This window comes from Protopterus annectens, chromosome 5.part0, assembly GCF_019279795.1.
Source record: "Protopterus annectens isolate FY-2018-M chromosome 5.part0, PAN1.0, whole genome shotgun sequence".
NCBI lineage: Eukaryota > Metazoa > Chordata > Ceratodontiformes > Protopteridae > Protopterus > Protopterus annectens.
The window spans coordinates 1,358,455,113-1,358,479,305 of record NC_056735.1 but is presented as its reverse complement, the minus strand read 5'-3'; the positions used below and the strand labels follow the sequence as shown (position 1 = coordinate 1,358,479,305).

The 24,193-nt window shown below is 37.1% G+C and overlaps 1 protein-coding gene across 9 annotated transcripts in view; it reads left to right on the top strand.

The window, feature by feature from the left end:
* The window catches only part of DLG2 (discs large MAGUK scaffold protein 2), a 4,792,098-nt gene that overhangs the window by 2,871,511 nt on the left and 1,896,394 nt on the right, over window positions 1-24,193 (top strand). For all 9 annotated transcript variants that reach the window (XM_044071159.1, XM_044071154.1, XM_044071155.1 and 6 more), the window contains one exon: window positions 2,201-2,345. In XM_044071159.1, the coding sequence (XP_043927094.1) occupies window positions 2,201-2,345 (145 nt within the window). The remainder of the gene's footprint in view (window positions 1-2,200; window positions 2,346-24,193) is intronic.

The following is a 24,193-nucleotide window of genomic DNA, read 5'->3' as shown; positions in this document are numbered from 1 at the left end:
GTACAGTCCAGGTGATGTATAATATACAGGAAATCTCTGCTATAAAATGAATGTGAGTTTGAACAGAATGACATTAAGTGAAATGTCATTTAGCAGGGTACCTATCGTAACAACAGGGAACTCAAAAATGTTTTTGTTGGACCAGTGGTCATAAGGCAAATTTCTGTGGCAAGTGCACAGTGTCATATGTATGAAATGATGTACAGTGCAATAAGAGATAGTGGAGTCTTCTTTATTTCCAAAAGCAAATGAATTTCCAGAAATTTTGGTCCATGTAAGCAATAATGATATAGCACTGAGGACCATAGAGGATCCCCTGAGACAGGCCAAATAATTAGATATAAACAGTTAAGCAATATGGTCTGCAGAGTTACTCTGTTTACTTGTAATGCTTTACTCAACAATTAAGGTATAGTGTTGCTTTGTATTTTGTTTTGTTTTTTGTTTTTTTTTTGTCTGTATGACTCTTGTATTTTATAAGTACATGACAGGAGCATGATTGACATTTTGCTGAATACTGAAATTGAGACACTGGATATTCAAAATTATACTCTCCATCTGTTTTCATATTGAAGTGGAAACTGTAAAGGTCCAGTGACTGCACACAGATGACTGTGCCTTTTCTACCACTTTCTGAATCATGAGCTGCTTCTCAGTGTGCTCAATATCAAGCATATGGACCTGCAGATCATGTTTTTAGGTTTTTATTCTTTATGCTCAGTTTTCACTGTTTTAAACAGAACTGTGTTTTACTGTTGTACACTGAGCTCAATGATGTAGTAATTTACAAATCTGGCATTTGTCTTGGTGTGTGTGTGTGTGTGTGTGTGTGTGTGTGTGTGTGTGTGTGTGTATGTGTGTGTGTGTGTGTGTGTGTGTGTGTGTGTGTGTGTGTGTGTGTGTGTGTGTGTGTGTGTGTGTGTTTATACATGTGTGTTGGTAGGAAATATTTAGAAGGGAATGAGCATTACATTTGGTGTGTTATACAGAAATGCTTCTCAGCATATGAATGATGTGGTGACATAGGTTGAATCGAAAATAAATTGCACCAAACAAAAGAATCCAATTTCAGAGTCTTCTTTCTAATTTTAGAGATATTGTATCTTACTAGCTACCATTTTGTCAAAAGTAATTTGATCAAACCAAACTGGCAGTTTGGCAAAAAAAAGTGAAGTTACACAAAAAGGGTTTTCAGGTATATGGCTTATCTGCATATCCCATCTCTGCAGGGGGAGACCTTTTCTTATCTATGCAGGGGGAGACCTATTCCCATCTATGCATGGGAGACCTATTCCCATCTATGCGGGGGAGACCTATCCCCATCTATGTAGGGGAGACCTATTCCCATCAATGTAGGGGGAGACATATTCCCATCTATGCAGGGGAGACCTATTGCTATCTATGTAGCAGGAGGGCTATATCAATCTATGTAGGAGGAGGCCTACTCCCATCTATGCAGGGGAAGACCTATTCCCTTCTATGCATGGGAGACCTATTCCCATCTACACAGGTGGAGACCTATTCCAATCTATGTAGGGGGAGACCTATTCCCATCTATGCAGGGGGAGACCTATTCCCATCAATGCAGGGGGAGACCTATTCCCATCTATGCAGGGGAAGACATAGTCCCATCTATGCATGGAAAACCTATTCCCATCTATGCATGGGAAGACATATTCCCATCTATGCAGGGGAAGACCTATTCACATCTATGCAGGGGGAGACCTATTCCCATCTATGCAGGCAGAGACCTATTCCCATCTATGCAAGGGGGAGACCTATTGCTCTACATCATAATGACATCATGCTCTCAATATTGTACAGAATGAGATTCGCAATATCACATACTTCTAACCCTTATCAGTCAGACAGTGTTTGGCAAAATGTGTGGTGACTAAATCATCAATTTCCATGGAATTCAGATATACTTCTATTCTCATCTTTCATCTCCTTAAAATAATGAAGCCGCACACTTGTGCTATCACTACTAAGATTCCAGAATAAAACTATATGGATAATTTACTTTCTGTCAATTCATCTTCTGGATTATAGTTGCATGCATCAATAATGCAAGTATAGTGAAATGTATCATTATGTGCAGAAGTACTAGAGAGAGAGAGATTTCTTATTAGAATTGTACTGCATGATAATTGTGTTTTGGCTCTTGATTTATATCCTTGCATTTCTCCTTTATTTAAAGGTAAATAACTACAGCTTAGAAGAAGTTACCCATGAAGAAGCTGTTGCAATATTGAAGAATACTTCAGATTTAGTATATCTAAAAGTCGGGAAGCCCACCGCAATTTATATGTCTGAGCCATATGGGCCACCTGATATCACACACTGTAAGTACTTTACAAACATATCATTTAATAATGGCTCTGACTTGTTTGCATCAGACTTAAAAATTCAGACTGGCAGTGGACTTTGCATAATATTTCCAGCATGACCAAATATGGAAAAACAAATATATACATATATGTTGTGTTCTATTGTGTATTTACTGCTAAAACTTTGACAGGTCAGTGTATAACCCAACTGTTTTGTCAAGCATCATATCAGAATTTTAGTCTCTTATGCACAGCTTCTTGACTTTGCTACCCACTTATTCAATGCATTTCCGTTATTCTTTATTCACTCATCTTTTGTTTTTCCACCCCCCCCCAATTTAAGTTTTACCACGCATTAACTTGTCATGCTCGTAGACAATGGGTTTAATTTTAACCACCTCTGTTAATTTAGACTTGATTATGCAGTCAGCTATTTCATTTACTTTTTCTGCTGAAAAGTTATACTTTTAAAGTATAACCCGTTGCACAATGTATGGATTACTTCCATAAAATATGCAATATTTTCTTTAAAGAAATTAAGAGGGGAAATTTAAGAAAACAAAAGACAATATTAATATGGAGCCAAAAGACTGCAGCAGGGGATGACACTAGCTATGATGTTGTCTACATGAGTTTGAAAAGAGGCCAGGATGATAGACTGAAGGACAGATGAAGATATGGGCACTGATATTTGTCTGTGGACCTCCTGTTGCACTGAAAAGGAAGACGACCTTTATTGCCATTATAGCAACTGAGTCTAGTGTCAACTTCATGTGACATTTCCAGGGTGCAGATCAATCCTCTTCAACTGTGGTGCACAAATGTACAGGTATGTGAGAGCTGAGACCCTTGTGTGACCCTCAAAGTAAAAGTCAGTGCGGGCATGAAGGGAGTGGCTGCCCTAGATGCACATTGTTAAGGACTGCGGTGAGCACAGCAGAAGATGTGCCAGTCGTTCGCTGCAAGTCAGTAGGATGAGCGACAATAATCATCTAAGCATCTGTGATTAACAGTACACTCATTGGTTGGAAGAAAGATGTTTTTTTAAGACTGAAGGAAGGTAACTCTTATCTGCAGTAGCTCTATAGCACAAAGGGATGAAGCAATGCATTTAACCCAGATAACTGTGACTGACTAGTGACACAGTCACTAGATGAGGTAACAAGGGATGGTGGAAATGAGTGGCTGATGCAGACCCATCCATCCTTCCTGTGTGAGAAAAGCATGTCCGCTACCTGCAATGCTTACACCTAATGCAGAGAATGATGCAAAATATACAGCTTATAGACCTGATACATGCACTTGGCTCTACCAAGCTGCATGTCCATGGAAACATGTTTGTAGTTTGTGTAGAAATCCATACTCACAGGAGCAAGTATAGCCAGCCATCGCACCAGTGAGGGTACACAGTAACAGATATGGAGCTTTTACCGAAACAAAATGAAAATGCCATCTTAGGTGCTTGGATAACTGATACATTGTAACTGGCTATTACCCAGGAGTAACAAATGAATGAGCAGGTTGGCAACAGGAATTTCATGGCTAACAGTCACGGGAATAAGGAAAGTATAAAAATCTTACCACTAATTAAAATTTTTATTTTATTTATTTATTTATCATTTGTTGACCGGGAAAGTCCGACTAGGTTCCACAGAGCCTGTTTTCAGCGGAGGCCTGGGGAGAAATGCTCCAGATGCATGTCTTTGGAATGTGGGAGGAAACCAGAGTACCTGGAGGAAACCCACGCGAACACAGGGAGAACATGCAAACTCCACACAGAAGACACCCCAGCCGAGAATCGAACTAGAGAACCTCTTGCTGTGAGGTGACAACGTTAACCGCTGCACCACTGTGCCACCCAATGCATTACACTATCCCTGAATTGCATCTTAAAAATGCAGCACAAAAGGATATTTTTCACTACTGGCTCAAATCCTGACAATTTACCAGAAAATGTGTCTGGGTTATAATGCATTGAATATCCTACAGGGAGTCAGTGCATGTACACCACTAAAAGTGACAGTGGTCAGATGATGATGATGATGATGATGATGATGAAATTTGCAGAATCATGGTAAGAGTGAATATGGCAAGTAGAATATGGGTATGCTGACATCATAGCTGAGGTTTTGTGTTAATATGAAAACCTTTGTCCATTCCTGACTGCCAAATTTTCATAATAACAAAAAGCAGATGTACATTAAAACATGGCAGTACTGACTGTACACAATACAGATTTAATTGTAAATGGTTAGAGAATGAGAAGCTCCTATATATATATATATATATATATATATATATATTGTTTTAGGTACAGTGTTCAGAAATGTAGTGCTGGTGAATAGTAACAGATAGATACAGAGCAGAAGAGTTCATAGCCTCAAGGAAAAATAGCCCGATTCCTTTCCTTCTTTAGTGAGCAGACTGCTTTGGCCTGTTTTCTCCCAATTAGTGGCTGGGTAAATATGATAGGAACAGGCAATGTAGTCTGGGTGGGATCCCTATTAGAGCAGATCTATGTACATTGCAGATATGTTTCCTCATGGCTATATTTTTTACTTCATGTCCTGCCTGCACCTGATAAATAATGATGGTATCATTTAATCATTAATTTAAGTAATCGATCAAATGCTCTTGAAGGGATCTTTTGGCAGATTTTGTTGTACAGGCATGTGAGAGTTTCTTTGTGATGCTCATGAAGTATACATAAGATACTTTAGTATAATACAGTATAATATTAATAAATCTACTACTCATTGTATTGTTCATTTATACATGCCTTATATGAATTTGGCTAGCTGTATCTACTGTCAACTTTGCCAATTTGTAGGCCTTATGCAATATTTAAGGGCCTCTAGTTTATTTATTTTCGAGTTAATTTCTTTTTTAGAAATGTTAGCTCTAATATTCATGGTTGCATATGGTTACTTGTTTCTTGTCAATATGGCATAACTAGTACTATACTTGACATCATAATTCTATCTTTATCTATGAATAACGTTTTACTCTGTGCAATGTAAATGTACCTCTGGTGCTGTGATATGGTTTATGGTTAAAAATAAAAAGAGATATACAAAAAAAAAACAAAGAAATATATTTCATTTTTCATGGCAAATATGCATAATTCTAAGATGTCTTGCAGTGAAAATGGCTGCAAGTGACTTTCTCCTTGTAAAATCATTCACAATCTCTTTTGCCACCTCAAAATAATAATACAAAAAAACCTCAATATCAGTTGTATCAGTTGCAATAGGTAATCTTTTTTTTTTGTTTGCTCTGGAGCTTGCTTTTAAATGTTCCACTGATGCTTACTGTTAATATCTGTTAAATAAACTCTTGTTTCTGTGATTAACTAAGAAATACTTAAGTGCACTGATGAGCTCTGAAGAACTAAAGCACTCATTTTTTTCATATATTTCTTATTTGACTCTGCATTACTGAAATCTTAGATGTTTCTCTATATAACCTTAGATATCAAGTGCAGATATATCTGTTATTTTAATGAGAAATTTGCATAATTCCTAGGATGCTGTGATGTTAAGATGAATGCTGATAATTTTCTGTTAGTACAAAAAGTAAGAACTGAGGTTGCTACAAAAGTATTAAACATCTGAAATGCATAAAGAGGATATAAGACAGTATCCGTCAGTCAGGGTAGAATGAAAAATGGAGAAAGTTTGCATAATATTAAACACACATGATTTCTTGCAAAAAGAAGATGCACAACTCACGATGAAATTCATGACCAAGTCAGTATTAATGATGCGTCTGGAATCAGATTGTAATGGCTAGTGCTTCTTTCAAATTAATGGAAAAATTAATAGTAACTATAGTAAGCTCAAATGTAAAACAGTGTCTATAATCCTCACTAATACATGCAGATATGTGTAGAATATGACACACACAATCATCAGTATGAAACAAAGAATCATTAGAACTGGGACTTCTAAATCTATGATTAAATAAATACAGCTCATGAGTATTTCTGTAAATGGACATAGTAATTAATAAGAACGTATTCAGTACAATTCAATTCTTATTTCAGCTGCACTTAATGAAAACAAGTTTCACACTTCCAATAGCTTAACCAAAGACTTTCCTCCAGTTTCCTCAGTATAGCTAACCTTAAGAAAATACTAATTGAATTGAATATGTGTGCAGCTGTGAGAACACATTATATGTCGCCTAAAAATGTTATACTTTAATCCATAACTCATCCATTATGTGCACTCTTCAAGTGATTAGTCTATGCAAGCAAACAAAAAGATGACCCTACAATAAATTGAAATCATGACTTTGCTGATAGAAATGGATGTAGAAGCCTGACACAAGTCTGACAAGTAACATTTAAATGAAATATGTAAATGACCAGAAGTGATTTCTTACAAACTATTGATTTCTCTATGAAATCTTCACTGCAGTTCAGAAATTTTTCAGAAGGGGTCAGTATGTCTCTTCAAAGCTTTTCACACTTGATTTCACCTCAGTTTGCTGTCTTTCCATACATGTGATGAACATGAATCCAAACTAGTGAGCTGTTTTGCAAGTTACCTCAGATTTTTTAATGCATCTCTAACAGACAGTCATCTACAATGAAAACATGTCCCTTCTGAGACCTATTGTAGTGTCCCTCATGCATCTGTTTTTCAACCTGCCCTCTTAGCTTCTTTATTAGCACTCTTCCTGCCCTCACCCTGCTTTTCTTATAGAGTGTGCTGATGAGTTATCTCAGCTAAGTCATCCACTGAAGTCTTAGCCCGTTTACAGTCACATTTTACTAATATCTAAAACTGGCCAGCAGACTTAGGCCTCCTAAATAACTCAAGTAAAATGGAAATTATGTTATTCTGTTCAATACATCACTTCCTGTCTCACTCATCAACCTTCATAAAACATCAAAACAATGAAAGAACTGCTGAAGCTGTTGAAATTTGAAACTGATTTGGATCATAATCAAAAATCAAAGTTGTCAGAAAAACAGTCAAAAGCTTGGACTGTCTGACAAATCCTTTCTTCGAGACAATGCACACATAACTACAGCCATTACTATCTGTCAACCTATTCCATGTTTATGGTATGACTGTCAACCTGCAGTTTGTCCAGCTTAACATCTATAATAGAGTAACTTAGCTTGCACTAATCTCCTAAGCAGGTTTCAGTCTTCCTTAGTAAAAGTAATGTCTTTTGGCTTTTCCCGGTTAGAGGTCTCCACAGTGGAACTCCGGTCCACTAATGATTGGCAGTGGAGTTTTACAGTGCCAAGTTGCCAGCCCAATGCCCAGCCTTCAAAGAAGGCACTCCCATTCATGCACACACCTACCTGCATGTCTTTAAATGTCACTCGACCACGAGGAGGACATGCAGACTGCACACAGAAGGCACTCCAGCTGAGAATCGAACGGGAGAACCTATTACTGTGAGGTGACAATGCTAACTGCTGCACCACCGTGGCCATTCACTCTTCCTTAGTACCAAAAAAAAAAAAAAAAAAAAGCTCCAAATGACTTGAACATAATCATCATGTAATACATGGGACATACTCATTGTACTACAAAATCATGAAAAAATATTGTTATAGTGAGGTTTACATGTAACCACCTGACAGTAACAAGCTTTTATTGCAAAGTGTTTACAAATAAATCTTGCTATAACAATTTTTTGGACTATAATCAATTTATTCAATGTATTGCATGATAATTTAATTCAGTTCGTTCAGAACTTCTTTAGTATTAGACAAGAGTATTACCTTGTAAGGAAATTACCTGCATGTTTACTATTAACCTGATACACACAGAGGTCACCACAGAACTGCATTGGAAACCTGTTTATAGCTTTGAAAGCCCTAACACGCCTCGCACTGCTATACAAATAATACATAGAAACTGATTGCTTCTGGATGCCATTTACCTGATAACACCAGGTGTGTTACAGCTTTTACAACTGTCAGGCAGCTCATATTGCTACACTATTTTTTTTGGTAATACATCATGCCAATTAAATCCCCAGTGCATTGCAAAGAGTTAAGATGAGATCTGCACTCAGAACTTCAGGTTGCTATGTGTTTCTGTGAATCATTCCATGAGCATATAGACTGGCTATGATCTAAAGAGCATTCGTAATCCCCTGTATTACAGCCATTCAGAACAAATTGTTATAACTTGTTTGATATATGCACTTAATAGATGCTTTTCAGTTCAGTCTGTTATTAAATGCTATATACAACTTCATTGCCTCATGTCCAGTTGCTGATACCTTTCCTAGACTATTACAACAACCACCTTCCGGAATCTTCATGTTCTTTTCTATCTAAGCTGTGGAACAAACTCTTTGAATCTCTTAGTGAACTTACTTGTGGAATTGTATTTTAAAAGCTGCAAAGAATGCTACAGTGCATATACATTTCATAGCTGCAGTGACGACGTTTCCTTATCCACTAGCTTTTAAAATTTCTTTTGCCCTTCCTCCCTCCCTTATTTCCCTTCTACACTCTCCTCTCCCATCCTTATATTCTTCCAGTTTCCTAGGAAGTGTTTTCTCAGAATAAGGGGATTCCCAGAGTTTGTGAAGCTGTCATAGACTTAAGCAATTCCAAATGAGGGATTCTGTGATTCTTAAGGAATGTATGCAGATGAGGAATCTTACAGGAGCATATGGCTAAATATATGTCTACCTGAAATTTGAAAAGCATGGGAGGAATCATTACCCTAAAACCCGAAGTAAGAAAAAGTTGTAGACTCCCTATTATCATTTGCCCTATGAGGGTATACTACAGAAAAAGTGGTGTGCCCCTATTATCATTTGCCCTATAAGGGTATACTACAGAAAACGTTATACCAGAGCATTTAGAGTTCATAATCCTCCTCCTCATAAACTCCCCTTTTCCCATTTTTTCCATGGGGTCAGGGTGTTGTGTCAACTGTCTCCATGTCTGTCTGTCCACTCATTGGGTCCTTCTACATAGCCTGCATTCATTCTACCAATGTTTCTGGTACTATAAGACTGCCTGCATCGGCTTTCTTGAGACCTTGTCATATGCTTTCTCCAAGTCTATGAATTCCCATTTGGACTCCTTTCTCATTTCTACCATCTTCTCAAGCACCTGTCTCGCTGCAAGCATCAAGTCAGTTGTGCTGCACTGCTCATCTTCCATCTTACTTACTTGCCACTACTGTGAGTATTTGCTTATCACCCTATCCAGAACTTTCATGCAGTGTGATGGGAATGTGATATCACTATACTGGCCACAGTTGTGAATGTCTCCCTTGTTCTTGAACATTAGCACTAGTGTGCTTATTCTGCAGTCATCTGAGATACTATATATCTTTCAGTCCATACTGCTATGAGTACCCTCAGGAGCTACTTCTCCCCTATCTCACCCAGTATCTTGATCATATCTAGTGCAGCCTCGCCTGAGCCTGCTGCTTTCCCTGGCTTCATTTAGTGCTTTTCTTACTTCTTTTATGGTGGGCTCCTCCACTTCTTTTATTGTAGCTGTATCTGGAACAATACAGCTTCTTTGGGGTTGTCTTCATTTAAAATCTGCTGGAAGTACTCCTTCCATCTGTCTTTGATGTCCTGTGGACTGGTGAACAGTTTGTTGCTGACATCCCTTTTGAAGGATGTCTGGCTATTTTCTTTAATTTTCTGTCTTTGCCTTGCAACCTGATAGAGTTTGTTTGTGCCACCTATTAAGTCACTTTCTAGAAGCTGGCAGAGTGCCTCTGATGCCCTGTTGTTTTCTATTACAGCTCATTTCGTACCCTCTCTGTGTGCCAACCAGTATTCCCTCCTAGCCTCTTTTCTATCTCCATTTTTTCTGACTCCTTTTTTCTTTTGAAGACTTGCTGGACGTTTGTATTACACCAACAGCTTTCTTTAAGTACCATATTTCCATACCTGGCTTGGCTGCATATCCTTCTGCAGTCCTCACACATGCTGTTTTGAGGTGCTATGGGTACCTGCACAGTAGATACCTTGCATACCTGTGTTCACTTAAGTATATACTCAGCTGTTAAAAGATAATATAAACTGGTATTACATTTGTCTACAGTATTCTCCTCAGCACTTGTGTAGCCTCTCACTGTTTAAATAAGTTTTGATTATCCACCTACCCATTTAATAACTCAATAGTCTGTCACTCATTGGGCTCATTGTAGTTTAGTGCATAATTGTGACTGGTATGACTCTTTTTCCCAGAACCCTAATATTAGGCAAGCATATGAAAGGCATCTGTCACTGTGGATCTAACTTGACAGGGAGTCCACTGTCCATACTCTTACCATATATCTCACACTCTGTCACTGTACATCCTTGCTGACCATTGGAGTACTTTAAGCACTTGTCCCTTTCTCCCCATTCAGCTTTTTCTCTGGCATGTTTGACATATGCTACATGGACCTATTGTGCTGTGTTGTCTCCAGTTCTGATCCCACACTATATCTTTGGTGTGGCTACATGCATTTCATTGGGTATTCAACTCTCGTCTATATTTCAGCTGATGCTGTTTCTGATTTTCATTCAAATTTCAAATGTATCAATTACTTTTGGAATGTCAAGGGTTAAATATATATAATTATTGCAGTGCCATACTATAAGGACTTGCACTTATCTGAATGCAGGTAGGTGTGACAACAGGTCTGTAAGTGCAAAAGTGGTAGATCTGGCACCCATGTGCATCACTTCTCAGCAAAAGAAGAGTGTGCAACTAAAACTTTCAGGTAACAAATAAGAACAATGCACTTTTTATTTAAAATCTATTTACACTGCAACCAGCTCAGTCTTGGTCATACACTTGATTTTTATGTTTCAAATTTATATTTATCATGACGCATTTGTTTAATCACACCAAAGTGATAATGCTTGAAAACTGATGATATGGGGCCTTATTCTTCCAACATGCAGATGATTAACTCCACCCTCCCATAGGCATCAAATTCTAAATTTATACAGTTGAGGGATATCCCTCCCTTCACCCACTTCATGCTAACCCACAGAATACAGAAATTATTGCTCTTCAGCATTTATTCAACATGCAGATGATAAGCAAAAACACGATGTTTAATGAATTACCAGACTGTTGGTGGCAATGTACTGTCGGACTTCATTGTATACTCCATAGGCACTATCACATATGCAGTATTAGATTCAGCAACATAAGGGTACCTAGTGATTGTCTGCTAATGGCACAGTGCCACCAAACAACTTGCTATGCATAAGCATTTCAATTATCTTTTTTGACTCTTGAATTGTAAATATAACTTGTCTGCTTGTCTTACCTTTCTCTAAGAATCACTTGATTTTCATTATGAAACAGGTGTACTAATGTTTGCACTGAAGATCCCACCCAGTGACGGGTGATATCCTCCTGCTGTTAATACTGTTCTGCCCACACCCACCTGGGTGTAGTCTTAAAGTGGGTGTGTATGTAACAGGAACACTAGGGTCTAGGTAGACTATGAGGGGGGATAGAAACACTAAATTAGTTGTGTAACATAAAACACAGATACAGTGCAATGCAACAGCAAGAAAAAAAACCCTGTTTCATAAGCAGTAAATCGCATCTCTATAAATGCAGCACTTCAGAAATGAGGAGTAGAATGTTACAAAGTATCAGCAGTAGAATGTTACAAATGTATCAGCAGTAGAATGTTACAAATGTATCAGCAATAGAATGTTACAAATGTATCAGCATGTATCAGCAGTTAAAAAATCAAAACATTGCTCAGGAACAAGCAAAAACAATTTCAGATGTATCAGCGGTTAAACACAGGAAGGGGCAGCAATTGCAATGCAGTTGAATATTTTAAATATCACAACAGATATAGAAAGGGGCAGCAGTTTCAGTTCAGTGAATGCAATACAGTTAAATATTCCAAATATCACAGCAGATATAGATTTTAAATATCACAACAGATATAGAAAGGGGCAGCAGTTTCAGTTCAGTGAATGCAATGCAGTTAAATATTCCAAATATCACAGCAGATATAGATTTTAAATATCACAACAGATATAGAAAGGGGCAGCAGGTGCAATTCAGTGAACGCAATGCAGTTAAATATTTCAAATATCACAGCAGATATAGATTTTAAATATCACAAAAGATATAGAAAGGGGCAGCAGTTGCAGTTCAGTGAATGCAATGCAGTTAAATATTCCAAATATCACAGCAGGTATAGAATGAGGCCTTGGTTTCAGCAGTAGGATGCTTCAAGTATTACAGTGGTTAAAGTTAAGCACAGAATGGGGCAACAGTTACAGTTCAGTAAAATGCAATGTTCAAGAGCAAGAGATTAGCATATTATGTCTTTCTATGAGTAACACACATTCAGTGGGACAGCATGGGACAGCAGTTACAGTTCCATTCAACACAGCACTCAAGAGTGAGCTTTTAGGTATTAAGTCTTTTAATAAGTAGCTGCACTTGAATTATTTAATATAAAGTAGGGCAGCAGTTATTGCACACATTAAATGGGACGCACAGTAGTGGCCAAAGATTGTTGAGTCATTTCAAGTCAAAGCAATTACAGATCTACATATACAGCTGGAATTGGGAGATTTTCACAGTAAAACTGTGATAAAACAATACAAACAAGAGGCCAGTTGCAGTATAATATCTAGGTATAAAGCAGTCGCTTCACATATATTATTAGCAGCAGAAACAATGGGTCTGAACGGTGTTTTTTCAGGATGTTTATGTCATTTTGGAATCCTGAATAGAATTCCAGTTTGTGGATTCTCAATATTACAAAACTAATATAGGTCATGATTTATTTCACCATTCATTAATAATTTGAATAAGACTGATCTTACCATTCTATAATGCTTATGTATAAAATGTAAAGTAACCTCTTTATATTCATTTACATTAATTAACATTTCATTACTACCTTCTCTATAATCATTATTATTCATTAAAACTAATTCACCATTGTCTGCTTTCATAATTTGTAGATTATTTTCCTTTTTTAACCTCATAGAAAACATTATTTTCTTTATCAATCAAGTTAAAAAACACATTGCCAGATCTTTTTGACCAAAGGTACATTATATCTCTTTTGCATACCTGCTTGAACACTTAAATAGTATTGTTTAAAACAGAGTTAAATGTAAAAGGCTTACATAACATGCCATGCACAATAACTTCCTTAAATATATAACTAAGGTTTAACTTATGTGTAAAAATCTTTAAAACCAAAATTGTTTTCCTGATGTCTACTTCATGACCGGGAACAAAATTTAGCACTGATTTTAACAAACGATAATGTTCTGGCTTTAAATTAAAGTTAGACAAATTTACAGCAGTTAAATTTGGACTCACTGGTAGAGTACATTTTTAAAAGTCCTCAGTGCTCCACTCGCTCCTCTTTTTCAGTTGGACGAATGACTTTGCCCTTTTGCCTCATTAGTAGTTTTTTTGATTCTTCCAAAATACTTGTAGTTTTAGGGTGTTCTGGGGAATACAAATGTAATTCCACAATCTCAGTTAACATGTTTGAACTACTTGTTCTTGCTCTGTGTTGTTTTTTCCATTCTTCTGTGGTTGCCTCCTCTCCAGTTGCTTCTATTAAAGATTCACTTCTGACGTTAGGAGCTATGGAGACCTCTGAAGGTTCTTCTTGATTTAAAGTAGTATTATGTTCCTTAGCAAATTCATATTTACAATTGGCATACTCATTTGAAATAGAATAAGCTGCTCTATATTGATAGGCTGTTATATGTCTCTTAATTTTTGGCTTTCCTCATGACAACAGTTTTTTTCAAAATTTTCTACACCAGCCACCAAATCATTACATAAATGTGGTAATTTTCCTAACATTTCATTTATGGATAGATCAATTACACATATTATACATACCTAAAATTAACTATAAGAAGTTTTCATAACTGCAGGTATTTATCAGAATTATTATTATTATTATTATTATTATTATTATTATTATTATTATTATTATTATTATTATTATTATGCAAGGAAAGCATAAACCTGTCTGTACACAGAACTATAACTGTATCCAAGTATATGGAATGTTTAAGGGATAACATAATTGTCCATAAAATTGCAAATGTCATGTATGTATGAATAAAATAATCTGCACATATATGTCTGTAAATCACAGATATATATCTGCAGAAGTACACTTACTTGCTCATGTATTTATGCAAGAAGCAAAGAAAAAATATTTGCATTTCCTCATAATAATTTCCTACAGTATTGCAGTACTGGTGGTGGTGCTGCGGTAGCGCTGTTGCCTCACAGTAAGACACTGTCCGGTTTGATTTTCAGCTAGCGCGTCTTCTGCGTGGAGACATGCGTGAATGGGCGTACCTTCGTTGACGGTTGTGCATTAGGGCTGGCAACTCAGCATGTAAAAATCAACTGCCAATCATTAGCAGACCGGAGTTCCACTGTGGCGACCCCTAACCGGGAAAAGCCGAAAGACACAACAACAACAACACCATTGCAGTACCTTAGGCTCCAGCTAAATTACTTGCAGACAAGTGTTTTTTTAAAGAAAGGATTTTGTTTGTATAGGCTAGAAAATAACTTATTAGTGCAATAATTGTAAAAGATAGTCATTAACTGCACATATAAGACGGCTGAACTGTCAAAAGGGCAACACATCATAGAATGGAAGTTGGAGGTGGGGTGCAGTGAGGACTGCAGTGTCAAAAGAATGGCCATGAGAAATGACCAGTTCTTTTACACAGTTTAAATCATCACACTTACATGCTTAGGCAGTAAGCTATCAAGGCACACACTTTTGACCAGTTAAGGAACTAAAACCTTCCTTGAATTGCTACTTTTTTGGTGTGTGAATAACTTCTGGCTGATTACAATTTACAAACCGTTACTTGCAAAGCAAAATATTTCTAAACCCCATTCTACCAAAAGTGCATCAATTTGTTTATTTCTTGCAGTACAGGGAGGAAGGGGCATAAGAGGAGAGCTCAGATAATAATATATGTTCAGCAAACACATAGTAAGCGAGAGTATTGTAGTGAATGGAATGCATTGTAAATAAGTACTAGTCATATAACTAATGTTAAGGAACAAAAAGTGAAATACAAGTAAACAACAAGTTACTTTTAACAAAGCGCCTACAACTGATGACAGCAGTAAAGAAGAAATGCAACACTGGTTGATGAAGCTGGTAAACATGAATAAAGTAGTACATAGTAATGTGTTTTTAACTACTTTCATTATAGATATAGGGAAATAATTTATAAACCATGGTAAAAGCACTAGAGTGCATTGAGTACATTACTGCAAGAGTGAGAGATATGTCAGTATATAGTGCAATATTCTGTCTTTAACTTATTTTATGGCTGTTTATAAAGAAATAATTAATATTAACTGAAGCAGAAGAGTGCATTTAGTAGATTAGTGCAGTCAAATGTAAAAGACATGTCAATATAGAAACTGCAGTATTCTGCTTTTAATTGGTTTTATAACTTGTAAGTATTTATAAAGGGTGTTTTCAGTGCAATACTGCAAAGAAATGCATATCAGACCCAAATATGATTATTATGTTTGTGGAGCAGACTGCAACATGTAAACCCCACCAGAATGAGACAGCATAACACTCTCCTGCCAAATTTGCATAAGCACTTCCCATAAGTTTTCATCCAAAGACTGCATAAACACTTCCTCTACATTCTGTTTTACTTCAATAAAGATTTATAAAAAATGTTTTAAAGTAAGAAACGGCATGCTGTGCAACATAATGTGTGAATTTGTGAGTAATTTCTCTTCTGTGCCCCACCCACCTTTTTATTGTTTTGGTGTTTTAATTATGCATTCCTTTCTCCTTTATTATTTCCCTTCATCTCTCATTTATGTTCATTTTTTTTCAGATCTAAAATCCTCTGGAGTAGCCAAGGCACACACATCCTTGGTTAGGGAGTGCTCACCCTCTGCCTGTCCAGGGATGTTTCGGCAGGATCAGTGTGCAAGCACCTAGGTATGTTGCAGCTTGGCAAGCCACACTGAACAGGGGCATCGGGACTTGGCTGAGGATCAGGTTGTAGACAGGCATATTCAGCCAGTCAAAGACTGTCTTCAGAGGGTTGAAGACACACTGACTCAGTTGGGCCAAGCACTGCACCAACATAAGCCTCTACCCCTTCAATATCAGAGTCCTCCACTGCACTACCAGCATCAAGCTGTGGAAATGCTTGAAGCTCTTTGAACTGGGGCTCCTGCTGACACCTCCTCAGCCCTCCTTCCTTATCCTTTCACCAATACCCTCTGACCTATTCCCATCCACACTACCATCTCATGTAAACAAATGAAAATATATCTATCCCCTGCCAAAACCATTGGCCCATCCTCTCACACCTCCTCCAACCATATTCATGTGTTTCCTGCTGTGTTTCTTCTTTGTTCAGCCCCCCCATTTTCAATCTTTCCTATCCCCCCTTTCTATTTTTTAAACTAACCAACAGGGTTTCCACATAAGGATGCTCCTATATAACGTTTTTTAAATCCCTTTAATTTTTAAAAATATTAATAATAATAGCTATGCAGTCCACTCCTTGCTTTAGGTCTTTCAAGCATCAGAGTCCATAGCAGAGTCCATCCACAGTATCTTAATATATACAAAGTAACATGCAGCCTACTACTTTCATGTAGTCCTTTGTATGTACTGAACACTTATCTTTAGGTAGTTTATGCTTTTGTCAATAGTAGTCATGTTTTTGTAAATGTTTTGACATTTCCTTATTCACCATGAAAAACCTGTGCTTAGCTTAGCTTACTTGCATATATGCATAGCTACAAGCTCCCAGGCTATGAATATCACTCTAAGTTTAAAAATTATGAAATACTCCAAAACTTCAAAAATAAAAAAGTAATTTTAGATCTCTTTCTTGCAGTTTGACTGGTTACCAGTACTATATATAGATGCTCCAGAGAAAGCTGCTAATACACTGACAATCATCCTTTTCCCAGCACAAAACAAACTGTTCTCCTTAATCTCTGTGTTCCAGAAACCTAATAAAAACAGATGGCTTACCAAATAACTAAATACTTTGCTAAAGCTCAGATGTGAGGCTTGGAAAACTGAAAAGAATACAACAAAAGCTAAGGATAAAAAATGTATCATGAAATATAAAGCTTTTTACCTATAATATTATCAAAGTAATGTTGAAACAAGCATGTTTGTAGGTTTAGTTATGTTTGAGGTAGAGGGGAGTATTACTAATGTTTGAATTATAACAGTCGATGTTATGGGATGTGATGATTTAAATTTGCAGTGTTATGTGGTTTCATTGTTCTAAGTTTTCAGTGTTATGTGTTTTCAACATTATGCTCTCAATGTTTTGTGGTTCAATGTTATAGTAATTCAGTATTTTGAAGTAGACCCATATATATATATATATATATATATATATATATATATATATATATATATATATATATATATATATATATATATATATATATATAATCTACTTGAGTTGGATGAAAGACCAGAAGATGGAAATCTGGAATGCCGAGATGAAAACAACGAAACCGCAGAACACCGAAAAGCGCGAAATTCAAAATCCCGATGTTATGGGAGTTTGAATTAGCGCTTTTCCTGTTCTGCTGTAGGTAAGTGTGTGTGTGTGTGTGTGAGTGTATTTGTGAGGGGAAATGCTGTATGTAATTGTGTGTTGTGACTGTGGTGTGTGTGTGTGAGGGACTGTACTATGTGGGTGTGTGTTTGCCTTGTGTTTGTACAATCTCGGAGTTAGAATATTAAAGTATGGGGGTATGGGGGTGCAGCCCCCTACATGGGGGGTGCAGGGGGGATTGCCCCCCTGCCTATCATTAGTGTAGGGTGTTTTGTTTAGTAGTGTGGGGCAGTTGTGTGTGTGTTTTTGTGTGTTATGTGTGTTTTGTAAACTTACATGTTTTTTGGTGTTCTGGGGTTTCGTTGTTTTCGTCTTGGTGTTCTGCGTTTCATTCTTCTGGTCTTTCATTGTTACAAAGTAGATCCATATACACACACACACACACACACATATATATATATATATATATATATGTCTGTGTGTGTGTGTGTGTGTGTGTGTGTGTGTGTGTGTAAACCATAGACATGCACACTTACAAAACCAATGGCTAACTCTTTCCAGAACTTAAAAACTACTTACATACCCTCTTAACAGAAAACAGAGTATAGAAAACCAAACTAGTTGGGGGTCTACACCCCCCACTCCCCCATTGTGGGGGGCTGTGCACCCCCCACCTCCCCTACCTATATATACTAACTCCAGGATCGCACTACAGTGGGGAAAAGGGAATATATCTTTTACTTACCTTACAGTAGTCTACATGCTGCCACTACTATGTTAAAATTTAGCATTGTAAGGTTTCAGTATTATGAGTTTCAGTCAAGTGAGTTGTCAGTATTTTGAAATTTCAGTCTTATGAAGTATTTTATTTTTATTTATTTATTTTATTTTACATTTGTTAACCGGGATGGTCCAACTGGACACAGGTCCATTTTCAGCTGTAGCCCGGGGAGAAAAGCTCCACAGTAAGTAAAATTTGACACAATATGTTTAAATAGAGTATACAGAAAATTTTCAAACAATATGTTAAAATAGAGTATACAGCAGAAGACATAACAAATCTATATATATACTGGAAAAAACAGTTACACATAGTTAATAACAGAATAAGTATACAAATTCAATCAGCATTAGGAGAACACCTTGACTGTAATATATATATTACAGTAGATATATGTACTTGTAACTATCAGACCTGTCCACTAGGGGGCTCCCTTACCCCAGCTATTCTCTCTTTCTTGTCTCTTATGCCCTGACACTTACATTAATTTTCTCCTGCTGTTCCTTAACTACTATTTAGTCCTCTCACTTTACCCTCGACTTCTACTGTCCACACCCACCTCTTCTAGGCTTAATTCTCACTACCCTTTTCCCACATCTGTCTTTTCAAACTTACCTTCTGGAGTCAGTTGTGCTGATTGTTTTTTATGACCGCATCTGTATCTGTCTCAACCCGTTCCCTACCCCCAAATCCCCACCCCCACCCACAGGGGTCCTACTCTTATACTTACTTAACCACACCTCTTCCTCTTCCAATGACTTCTAGAAATTACTAGCCACACCTCTTCCTTTTCCTATTACTCTCAGAACACTCTACCACTTTTCATCTTCTCTTACATTTACCTTCTCTTAACACTCCCTTCTATCTTACCACAACCTTCACACTTCTCCATCCTCACCCTTTATACTTCCAAATTTGACCTATATAAATCCAATAGTAAATCTGCACAATGTATAAACCTCCAACCCCATTACTTATCCTACTTTTCTTCACACTAATACTACTTCTTCCTCTAACCTTTGCCTACTTACTCACTTCCTATGAATACCCACTACATCTAGATCATCTCTATCCTAACAAGGAAACCAATGCTCTATCCCTTCCACTCATCTTTAACCATGCTAATATAACATCTTCACCCAACTACCTACTTGCAAAGTATCATAGAATACTACATATTAAATATAACACACTTAATCTCAGGAAAAATCTACTTCTGTGCAACAAATTCCCTAACCCAAGCTACATAGGATTACTACTCTCAATAAAAGATGGAGATATCCGCCCTAATCCAGGCCCAAATAGAACTCCTAGTACTCTGCGTAGCCAAAATCCATACCCTATCAATTCCCTTAGTAAAACATCTAACTCTCTCCAAGTAGCCCATCTTAATATATGTAGCATAAACAACAAAGTACCTCAACTCCAAGCTCTAGCAAAAGTATATTCCTTTGATATCCTCTGCTTAACAGAAACATGGTTAAAACCTGCTACCAAAGACAATGAAATCCTTCCACCTGGATATAACATACTAAGACTAGACCGAGTAGACAAGAAAGGAGGAGGGGTAGCTATTCTATTTAAATCAGTCTTACAGTTAGCCACCTACAACTGTAAAATACCTCTTGATTCCAGTGCAGAAATTCTCATCTCCAAACCTCGTATTAACAAGGCCAATCATCTGTATGTATCTTCCTCCTGGTAATAACATTGCCACCATGGAAAATATTCTTTGCTGGCTATCCCAACACTTGCCTCAAGAAACCATAATCCTAGGAGATATAAACATTGACTGGAACTGCTATTGTAGCAGCCTCCCCCCACCAGGATCAATAAAGCTAACCAGAAAGCAAGAATATTAGACTGGATTCTCATAAACCATCACCCTCACAATTATGATTCAGGAACCCTCCCTGATGATATAAGTGACCACTCACTTACCTATATTATCAGGCACAAAACCCATACTCCCAATCCAACATCTATCAAAAATATCAGATCCAAAAAGAACTTTAACCCTGAGCTATTTGAAAAAGAACTAAGAGCTTGCGATTGTTCTCCCTTAAAACACCTCCCTTTAGAAGAAGCCATCAATTACTTTAACTCTAACTTCCTTGCCATTCTCAACCAACATGCTCCAACCAGATTAATTAGAGTTAAAACCAAGTCTGCCCCATGGCTTTCAAAAGTAACCAAACACAAAATGCACCTTAGAAATAAACACTGGGCCAAATGGAGAATAACTAAAAACCCTGTTGATCAACAAACCTTTAGACAGTTAAGAAATGACACTAAGAAAGCTATACTCTCTGATAAAAGGAATTACTACCTACAATTCCAACAAACTAATCAAAACAACCCTCAAAAATTCTGGACTAGCATTAACCAATTACTCCACCCAGGTCAATCCACCACACCTAACCCTCAAAATACTGACCATACTAATCCCATGAATACAGCCAATATATTCAATACCTTCTTTACTAATACTTTCCAAACACTAGCTAGTCAGCTATCACCAAATAGCTTCACTCTACCTTCCTATAACTCTACCTCACCCACTCCTTTTCATTTGCAACCTGTCCCAACTACATGCATTCTAACCCTCATACAAAAACTAAAACCATGCTCTCCCTCAGCAGACCAACTACCTGCTGATTTTCTACAGCTATCAGCCAAAGCTATAGCATATCCTATTTCCATTCTGATCAATAGGACTATTACCGAAGGTCACATACCTAGCTTATGGAAAGTCTCTCATATTACCCCCTCCATAAAGGCGAACACTCCAATGAGCTCTCCAACTGCCGCCCTATTGCCCTTCTTTCACCATTGGCAAAGATCATGGAGAAATGTATCCATAGGCAATTACTTGACCACTTAACCCAACATAACTTACTTTCCAGCTGTCAACATGGTTTCAGACCCTCATACAGCACTACCACTGCCCTCCTTTCCTTTACAGATTGCATAAACAAATACCATAGCCTTAATAACCTTTCTTCAGCACTATTCATTGACCTGTCCAAAGCATTTGACATGGTCAGTCATCAGATTCTCATCAACATACTCGAATCCCTATCATTAGATGCTCCTTCCATGAAATGGTTCCAGTCCTACCTAGATAAAAGACATCAGGCAGTAATTTGGCATAAGACTCTTTCTACCCTCCAACCAGTTACCCTAGGTGTCACTCAAGGGTCCATACTAGGACCTCTCCTCTTGTCAATATTTATTAATGACCTTCATCTAGCCATCCGAGCCACATGCATACAATATGCTGATGACTCCACACTTATATGCTCAGCCAAATCCACATCTGAACTTCTCTCTCTTACCTAGAAGGCATTTAACACAGTTGAACAATGGTTTATGCAGTGTTGCCTTTTTTGAACCCCAAAAAAACTAAACTCCTCCTCTTTAATCCAACTCACAAGTCCTCTCCACTTGATTTCTCAGTTACATCCACTAATGGTACCATTATATCACCCGACCCAACCACCAAACTATTGGGTATCACCATTCATAACAATCTAAACTTTGACATCCATATCAACAATACAATAAAAACTGTCAACAAAAAACTTGGCTCCCTCTATAGGATAAAACCTTACCTTTCCCCCACAGCTAGAACAACCATAGCTCACTTCTCTACTCTCCTCTATGCCTCACCTATTTTTACTACCTTTCTAAAAATAACCTCAGCAAACTGAAAACTTCCTACAATAACATCGCTAGATTTGCAACAGGAAACCCTTACAGAACCCACCACTGCATAAATATAAAGCAGCTTGGATGGCTTGAACTACAAAATCTGATTAAATTCTATCAACTAACCATTGCCCATAAAACTCTTTATAAACCATCCAGTACTCCTATTCTATCTATTCTCATCACTCCATATACAAATCTGAAATCACTACGTTCCTCACATAAAAATCTTCTACATACCTCTAAACCTAACAACAAGGCTGGTGAATCTCTCTTCTCTAATGCTGTTGGAAAAACCTGGAATCTTCTCCCCAGTGACCTTTCCTCTCTTCCCTCTCTATCGCTCTTCAAAAACAGACTGAAACTCTACCTTACAACACACTGGTTGTGCCCCTGTACTAAACCTGACTAGGCATCTATCCAGCTGATTAAACTGAGCTCTGCCTATCTCAGACTACTCATAAACTAGTACATATTCTTTTACCTATAAATATAGATTTCCTCCTAAACTACACTGTGTCCAGTCTCTCTAAATACTTCCTACTGAAGAATATATATATTTTTTTTATTTGTATATAATTAACCTGTCTTCTCTTTTGACCTTAGTCTTTCTTTTTATGTGTTATACCTGCATATTGTATAGTATAAGCATTCTTGCACTAAATGTAAGTTGTTTTTGTCCTCACAGAATTTTATGTTGTAAGCTGTAATATGCATGGTTTACAATGAATGCTGCTATTTAATCATTTTTTTTCTTTTACTTTTCTCTTGTTGTACCTGGAATCTACTTGTTTACAATGAATATTTTTATTTAGTCTTATTTTGTGAATTGATTACTAAGTTTTTCATTTATCTGTCTTGGAGCTTATCTCCCTGGGCCTCTACTGAAAATGGACATATATCCAGTAAGACTAGCCCGGTCAACAAATGTAAAATAAAATAAAAATAAATAATAAATAAATAATAAAGTTAGGTATATAAGTGGAATATTTGAGGACTTATGTAATACATGGGCATAGCCACTTATTCTTTAAGTGTGTTCTAAGTGAGTTTTTAAAGTGAGAAGAGGTAGGGGCAGAAATCAGAGCAGGAGGGAGATTATTGCAGGTTCTAGCTATGGAGTGGGAGAACAATGCTTTTCCTGCAGTATTGTTAGCGGTAGAGATACAGAGGAGAGGTCTGTTGGAAGATCAGAGGGGACGATTTGTATTATAGTGGGTGAGAAGTTGGCCTAGTGCGGGTTTTTTCTGGCTGTGTTACCACATTGTAGGCCATGACTAAGTGATGATAGGTTAGTAGCTGTACACACACATATATTTATATATTGTCAGGAAGTCACTCTAATGTGTCTTGATATGTCACCAAAAAGTAGCCAAATTGTTTCTGCAAGTGAGAAAGAACAGGAGCAGCAGCACAAACTGCAGCAAGAAAACTTGTAAACGCCTCGCAAAGAGGGAGCGGAGCTCAAAAGTGAATCCCAAGCCTGTGAGACAATGGTGCTACTAATGATGGACCATGCATGCCAGTATACAAAGTGTATATATTAGCATTAGTATCTAATTAATGAATCGTTTACCCGTAAAGGTATAATTGTAATCCATTTATAGCATATTGCTGTATTTATATGTTAATTGTGAGGAAGTGTTCAGTTATATGAGAGCTCAGTTTTAATCAAACTGCATTAAATGGGTATTTTATGGTTTACATGAGATGGTTTTATGTTATTATTATTGCCATTATTATTATTATTATTATTATTATTATTATTATTTGATTTGAATTACAAATTACTCTTTGCTGTTGAATACATGTT